The sequence below is a fragment of the Rhinolophus ferrumequinum genome, chromosome 12 (assembly GCF_004115265.2).
Source record: "Rhinolophus ferrumequinum isolate MPI-CBG mRhiFer1 chromosome 12, mRhiFer1_v1.p, whole genome shotgun sequence".
Classification (NCBI taxonomy): domain Eukaryota; kingdom Metazoa; phylum Chordata; class Mammalia; order Chiroptera; family Rhinolophidae; genus Rhinolophus; species Rhinolophus ferrumequinum.
In genome coordinates this window covers 16,133,405-16,141,806 of record NC_046295.1, presented here as the reverse complement: position 1 = coordinate 16,141,806, position 8,402 = coordinate 16,133,405, and the positions used below count along the sequence as shown (strand labels likewise).

The window sequence follows — 8,402 nt, the reverse complement described above, 5'->3', positions numbered from 1 at the left end:
ATATTTGTTTTTTATACACCAACAGCATCAATACTTGGTATTTTCAAAACTGAACTTGAGCCCTTTTCATCAAACTTACTTGTCTTCCTGTGTTTCCTACTTTAATGAAGGATACAACCAAGCATCCGACACTCATGTTGGAAAGAAATCATAGTTTCACCATCCAAGTAAAAGTGAAAGTCAATGTGTTATATTTCATTCTAGGCTTTTCCCTAAGCATGACATTTATTTTTGATAGTTGTGCTCATACCATGTCTAAATTTCTTTAAAGAACATTGGCAATTCAGGGTCACTTTTTTCTTCCTATGTCAATATTGATAATTTTCTCCTGCTTGTGCACATGGGAACTCCTGATGAGTCTTCTTTGTCAATGGAAGAAGTCTGTCTATTGCCAGCAAAACTGGCTTCCTCAGGCCACAGTGGGAGGTTTCCAGAAGATATACTTTCACCAATATTTTGTTTGAGGAATACATTTGTGAGGGGAGCCCCAGCACCCTCGAAGAGCTCTGATCACTGTAGACCAGACCTCATAGTGGGGACCTCAGCTACTCAATTAGAAAACCTAAATGCTTTGCAAATTCATTTTTAATTCATGATTATTTAGAAATATGACTTTTACTATTTAAATATATGAATTATGTTTTGTCATTTGTTGTTAGTTTTAATTTTATTGTCCATGATCTGAAAATGGTTCTTTATAATTTTGATTCTTTGGAATTTGTTGAAAATTTTTTTGGCCTGTGTATTACATAGCTATGTAAATATGTAATGTTAATCCTAAAATCTTAGAAGCTTAATGAAATAAGTGTCCAAATGAAAGCTTTATGAAATACAAAATAGATGTACCAGATCACAGCCATCTTCAATATTGTAAGATATTTCCGAATATTGACATTCCACCATTAGACAGTGAAGAAAGAGGCTGGAGGATTGTCTCTTTAAGTTTATTCCAGACCTAGAAACAGTTATATCATTTCTGCTCACATTCTATTGGTCAGAATTCAGTTACATAACCACACCTAACTGCAGAGAAGACTGGGAAATGTAGTCTAGTCATATATACAGGAGAAATAGGAATTCAGTTAGAAAATTAGCCAATATCTGTCAAACTAAGCTCATTGTCAATTTTTATAAATGATCCATCTATATTAGAAAGAAAATTAATATAGTACTTGGGGATAGGGTTTAATACAATTAATATTAATAGTTTAAGATTGTTAATTGTGTTCTACAAATCTGTTAACTTTTTCATCTTTAGCTTGATCAGATTCTAAGACAGTGTATTAAACTTTCCCATAATGGTTGTGGAAATCGTCAATATTTTTTTTCCCTTTCTTTATATCAAGGTTATGTTGTTAGTTTCATACAATTGATTGTTGCCATATATATTCCATATATATTCTGGTCTATTTACTACTTTTATCATTGTATAATATCATTCCTTATTCTTGTTAATGCTCTTTGTCTTAAATTCTCTTGTAATTGTTATTAATAATGCAATACCTGCTTTCTTTTGGTTAGGTTTTGCTTGATAGTCAAATTTTTTGCCTATGAATTTTTTTTTAATTAAAATTTATTGTGGTGACAATGTTAGTGAAATTACATAGGTTTCAAGTGTACAATTCTGTAATACATCATCTATATATCACATTGTGTGTTTTCACATTTAGCTTGTCATGTTTTAGGTTTATCTCTTATAAGTAGCTTATGATTAAAATTTAAAATATTTAGTCTAATATTTGAGCTTTTGATTTATGTATTTATTTCATTTTTATTTATTTCAAGTATTATTGTGTTTTCTATTTGCCATGTACCCTGCTTCTTTTTTTCTTATTATTTACTTCTGTTGGATCGATGGAATTTTATTCATCCCTTTTTCTCTCTTTGAAAATGTGTGTATTGTATATTCTTTTCTTCATCCCTTAAGAACAACACTCAAATGTCAAAAATTTCATAACAGAATCTAAAGTTGTCATATGTGCATATGATACATACTATAAGCAACCATTGCTTTTATCTAAATCCTCTTTGATCTTTCATTTATTTGCTCCCCTTTCTAAACACAAATATTTAATTCTCCTTTCCTTTTAAGCACAAAGATTATTTTGTTTATTTTATAGTCAATATTTTAATTACAATACTAATATGTTTTTGATACTGTTTTCTGAAACTTTGGCTTCTTATAATCCTTTCCTACCTCTGTTACATGAACTCGCATGCCACAAAGAGATATAATGATATCCTTAAGAGCTGTGTCACATTCAAGGTATTAAAAAGAAAGTTATTCTCCCTTGTGACATTTTCCTGGGTGTTTCTTTCTTATTTTCCAAGGTATTTTGTTTTCTGTATCCTGGACAGTCTTTTGTATTTCCTGTGACCAAAAGGACAAATAAGCCATGTTATTTATGAGGATTTGTTTAACTTATTTTGAAATATTATAACTAATTTATGAAGGAATTTGAGATTTGACTTTGTAAAGACAATGATATTAGCTAAAAATTCTTATATATTAGAGTTCTCTAGAGGACTAGATTTTTTTTAATACCAAAGAAGCCACCATAACAAGTATTCAAGTGAAGTTTTAGGTTGTTTTGGAATAATTCCAATATAATAATTTACAATTTCTTTAAGAGTCAGTGTCTTAGCTCTCCCTGATAGTTACTGTTTAAAGACTAGTGGTTTTGCAATGATTAAGTTCTTTTTTTATTAAAATAATAATTGTTTATTTTTCTGCACTGTCTTAGAAGTTCTTACAAAGGCACTAGGACAAGAAAATAAAATATTTGTTATAAATTGTAGAAAAGAAAATATAAAACATTTGTTTTGTAATAAAATTGAAAACATAGAAAATACAGGAGATTTTAGTTTAAAAAACAAAATTAAGAAACAACTTTGTTAAGTGATTGGATACAGGATGACTATCCAGTCAATAAGTACTGTGTTTCCCCGAAAATAAGACCTAGCCAGAAAATCAGCTCTAATGCGTCTTTTGGAGCAAAAATTAATATAAGACCCAGTCTTATTTTACATAATATAAGACCGGATATAATATAATATAATATAATATAATATAATATAATATAATATAATATAATATAATACTGGGTCTTATAATAATTTTTGCTCCAAAAGATGCATTAGAGCTGATTGACTGGCTAGGTCTTATTTTCGGGGGAAACACGGTCTTTATGTTACATAGGTATTAAAGCCTTGAAGTAGAAATAAACGGGTAGATAGATAGCTAACATAACACCTTAAGTATTCAAAGACAAAGGATGGTTTGGGAAAAATAATACTTATATGTGCAAGTGATATGATAGAGTTCAGGACCTCTTGTAAATTGACAAGACAAAGACTACTCAAATTAAAATTAGTAGAGTATATGAATAGGTAATTCACTCTAGGGCCTTTCAAATGGCACTGAATTATTGGAAAGGATGTTGATGCATGAGCAGATAAAATAAAAGTAGATTAATTATCGTATTTATCAGATTGGCAAAACTTAAAAGATATGTACAATCTGTTGCTTGTGGGGATGTGGCAATCATGGACCGTTGGTTAGTATTGGTATACTTGTAAATTATTACATCTTTTTATCATATTTATTACATGTCAAAGTACATGTAACTTACACTTCAGGTATCCCAATTCTGTAACACTATCTCTTATAAAAGAAGTTATCACCAAGTAGGGGTATGTCTGTACAGGTGTTTGTTGCAGCATTATTTATAGTGACAAAAAAAAAATGAAATGAAGAGAGTATTCAAAGTAGAGGAATACTGGAATAAGTATGATACCACCACAGCATGGTGTTGTGTACAACGATCAAAAAGAGTGACTAGACTAATACCAGTTGGCTTAAAATAATTTCCACAAAATATTTAAGTGTGAAAATCAACATACATTAAATTCTGCATAATTTTTAATTGCAAAAGAATTGCGTGTAGAAATATATGTGTATGTATGTGTGGTATATGTTCACTTATAACTATTTAGATTTGGGTAAAATAATGAAAGACGTATCCTAACTTATTCACCTAGGTTTTCTAGAGCGGAGTGATGAGAATGGGGTAGATAGAACTAGAAATTTAAAAGGCTGCACTAAACCAAACAAGCACAAAAACACACAAAACCTAGCAACTATGTCATCACATTTATATAAGATAACAATTTAATTACTACCATGAATGAAGTTAATGTGTCTCAAGATTTTTTGGTGCGATGAGCTTTAAATTATTGGGAAATATTAGGTGCCAACAATACTCTTATTGGGAATTTTTAACATGAAGTTCAAATTTAGCAACTGAACGATACCAGTATTCAGGTCTGCCCCAAGTACATTCCCATTCATTAAATATGTCATTAATATAGCAGCAGCAACAGGCAAGTACTCAAGGATCTACAGAGGGTGAAACATTTGCACAGATTTCTACCCACCACTGAAGCAGGACTCTTAAAAACTATTCCCCTGCTACTAAACAGTGGTTATATTTTGAAATAAGCATCCAGAATAAAAGGAAACAAAATAGAGTGGAAAGCTCATGTATTTTAGACTTAGTTAGTCTTCAGTTTTATTCTAATCTTTGCTACTACTATCTGTAACTAAGAATGTGCTGTGACAAGAAATCCACATTATTACCTCTCCTTTAATCTATTTATCATATACGTGTGTGTGTGTGTGTGTGTGTGTGTGTGTGTGTGTGTGTGTATAGCTGTAAGTACCAATCAGATGGTTTGGATAAGCACAGGTCAGCCAGAGGAGTTTGGCATAGCAAAGATTAGTAACTACTGTATATAACCTTGAGTTAGTAGATATTTTCCTGTTCCCTCATCTCCAACATGAAGAAAATAACAATATTACAAGGTTATTGTGAGAATTCAATTAGGTGAGAGGTGTAAAGTACTAATTAGGGTACTATATACATAAAAAATGTTCAGTAGAAGTAAAAGAATCATACATTAATATTCAATTCAGTCATGGAGCATAGAGTTAGGGAAAAAATGGTTAGTAAAACCTCAACTCCTCAGAGCTACTATTTTGGACATTGTGATATGTGTGTATGATATGAAGATTAAATATTATGTATTATCAAAGAAAATTGTCCACAATGAAAAGATAGAAATAATGAAAATATAGACATAAAAAGCAGCCTTAGAAATTTAAAGGTTATTCCAATTACAACCATTAATGAGAGTTACCAACCATGCGTTCTTTATTAATTCATACAGCGTATCATTTTTTTATGTGCATTTCAGCATACCAGCATTACTTTCTGTACAACTCCAGGTAACTAATTTGCCCTGTCATTGCTTCCATGGCTTCTGGATATCAATAAGGATCTTTACTAGAGAAACTGTAAGTTCTATTTCAGTTTTAAAATACTGTGACTTTACGACCACAAAGGAGCTTACTCCCCAGTTTTCTACTTTGAGTCAACACTTAAGAGAATCATGGAAGACCTCCTGTCTCTGTCTATGTATTTATTTTCTGATTCCAAAATCTTCTTTTTCCTTCTTTTCATCTGGCATCTCCATTAATTCTTCAAGTTTCTGCTCCAAGTATTTCTTTAATGACCTTCGTAATTGCCTTCATTTTCTTCCGATGAGTAACACAAATATAGAATCTAGAGTAGATAAACAAGATAATTCCAATTCAATATTAGTAGCCCCACTCTTTATAACAATCATCCAGTTGTTTTTCATTCCTTTTCTGGATAACTCTTCAAAAGTTTCCTCATACTTCAATTATACCTCCTCCATTTTCCTTGTTTCAAATTTCATACCATCAAACTTCCATTCACTGCATTCCTGTCACTATCATATCCCAAAGTTTGAAATGACTTCTTTCCCTTTATTTCCATTGGAAGGAATGAGAAACCTGGGCAGTCTCTTTGCCAAAGGAATGCTTGACCCAGTGTTTGTTTGGAGGAAGGAAAACTCACAGTAACAGAGCACTTCCCAAAATCACAGCTTCTGCGAGCAATATCAGAAATAGTGCAATTTCTCGATTTTCAGTCTTCCTTGAATCCTCGTCTGGAAAGGGAAAGGAAACAAAATAAAATAAGTTTTGGAGAAGAAAAATAGTAAATTGAGAACTTTATCCATAATAGAATATTCTTTTTAACCTCAAACTATTTGCTCTGTTCACCACTTCTATTACTGTTTTCTAATTAGTGTGATCTTTATTATTCTTAGAACCCTTGGCTCTACAAAACGATTGCCCTTACTGCCCCTAGCCCAATTTCTCTACCTTTAATCCAGCTTTTCTATTTCTCAGTCCTTCAGGTGGTTCAGTGCCCAGTAATTCATACTGGTACAAATTTTGCACAACATTTTCGCTTTTATTTATAACATTAACATGACCTGCATAGAAGATGCTCAACAAATATTTGTTGAATAAATCAATGAAGAGCTCATACCTTGACCCCTGACCCCTCAAAATACCACACCACAATCTTCGTTACCTCCACAATACTCTCCTTTGAAGCACTGAGTGGTGATGCGAAGACAGGTCCAACAATCCAAGGTGGGACCTTCAGTCACGACTGATAAAGAAAGACAGTTGGAGGGGGCCATAGCATGGAATTTCCTTAGCTCAGACATCAAGGATGGATTACGTCTCAGGCATTTCCAGGACTGTTAATGTTACCTTGTTGTGAATTCCTTCTTCCGGTAGCAATCAAGTTTTCTGATGGGCAAAACTTGCTGTAATTTAAGTCAGATCTCAGGAGAAGTGGGACAAAATGATGCCCTAGCTTACACTGGTATTTTGGGTTGCAAGCTATATACTTTAGGAGGCCTCTGAGCATCTCCAAAATCTGTGAAGTGTCTGAGATCTCAAACTAGATTTTGTTGTCTGATATCATTGACATTCCTCCTTGGAACCACAACTCTAGGTTCTCAGTGTGACAGGTGGAAGAGATAGGGAAATACAGAACAAAGGATCTGGGAACATACGACCTGAAACCTCAAGGCGTCATGTGTACTGTACTCACCACAATCTTCAGAACACGCTAAAAGGGAATCAGAAAGTTCTAATGAGCTCAGAATCAACGTAGAGTTAGTTATAGTTAAACCCAAGTAATCTTTATTTGGTTACTCATTAAGTTCCAGCCACCCCTCTACCCATCCTATCTCACTCTAATATGAAACCACATTCCTCCTCTCACCCTTCATTTCTTATTTCTTTCACATAATTTCAGTGTTATTAGATAGCCATCTTTTATTACCAACTTCAGAGAAGTTCTTTAATATTCCTTTCAGTTTGGATTCCAAGTTTTGGCGGACATCGAGAAGCTTGCCTTGAAGTATTAAAGCACCTAAGATGGGAGTGGAAGGGACATCATAAAATAAGGGTGGCCCTTCCTTTCAAAATTTAGTTCAAATTGTTTTGTCTTGTTTTCCCCAAAGAACTTTCCTCATACGCGCTTGCGCAATACAATCTTTTACCATTGAAACAGTACCTCACCTTTCCATGTTTCATTGCCCAGTTTATAAAGTTCGTTCTTCAGCCATGTTCTCAAACTGACAACCTTTTGAACAGCTAGAGGAGAGAGGTAAAGTTACACGTGGGGAAATAATTACATCTGCGAAGGAACTTATGTAGACTCAGCTGCTCTCTTTCCTGCCTCCCTTTCCCCTTTTCCCCTCAAAACTCTCAGGGACTCACGCTTCCCTCACCCAACACCCGCAGCATCTTCTTCCTGTGGGAGACCTTGAAGCTTAAATTGATCATCTCCTTAATCTGCCGTTCAAGAAGATGTGTTCGGCCAGGGACCTCTGAGGGTACCAGATTTGCCAGCAAGGACTTAATATGCTCTACGAATTTAGGGTCACATTCCAAGCAGGCTGTGACCCCACGGAAGGCTGCCAGGGATAGCGGCAGGAGCAGGCACAACCATAAATCTCCCATTTCCTTGCCACAGCAGCCCCAGCTCCCACAGCACGTTGTCCTGGCAACTAGTTCACCTAGTTCCCTTTGCTTCAGAAATCCAGGCATAAGAGCCTTGTCCTGGATAGTCTGTCTCCACCTTCCCCTCCATTTCCATCCCACTTCCAGGCAATTTCATTTTTTAAGTATCTTCACTTATTTTCTGACTTTTCCCCTTCATTCCAGAGAGAAGGAACTACCAACTGGGGAGTAGATACTTGAGTTCTGAGTGTAGAACACAAAGAGAGAGAAAGTGTTGAGCTCACACAAGCAGAGTTCCGTATAGGGAGATATGTTAGAAAAAGTGTTTCTTTCGGTCTCTGCCTTACTTGTGTTTTTAGTAAAGTCCCACACCCACCCTTACCACTGGGGTCATATCTCAAGGAAGAGATACATAGAACCTTAGAGTCTGCTTAACCAAAATTCTGTTTCTATGGAGGAGATAAGAAAAGCCCAGAATATTGAGTTTCTT

General features: G+C 34.3%; 1 protein-coding gene across 2 annotated transcripts; it reads right to left on the bottom strand.

The window, feature by feature from the left end:
• Positions 1-5,542: 5,542 nt before the first annotated feature.
• On the bottom strand, positions 5,543-7,912 carry IZUMO3 (IZUMO family member 3). 2 transcript variants are annotated; one of them, XM_033122182.1, is made up of 7 exons: positions 7,681-7,912; positions 7,469-7,543; positions 7,230-7,319; positions 6,996-7,013; positions 6,465-6,545; positions 5,943-6,033; positions 5,543-5,624 (listed from the first exon to the last, which is right to left on the bottom strand). In XM_033122182.1, the coding sequence occupies exons 1-7, from the start codon at positions 7,910-7,912 to the stop codon at positions 5,543-5,545; spliced, it is 669 nt and encodes a 222-aa protein (XP_032978073.1). The 2 variants fall into 2 exon arrangements, with proteins under 2 accessions (XP_032978073.1, XP_032978074.1); XM_033122183.1 differs by lacking the exon at positions 6,996-7,013.
• Between the last annotated feature and the right edge of the window lie 490 nt (positions 7,913-8,402).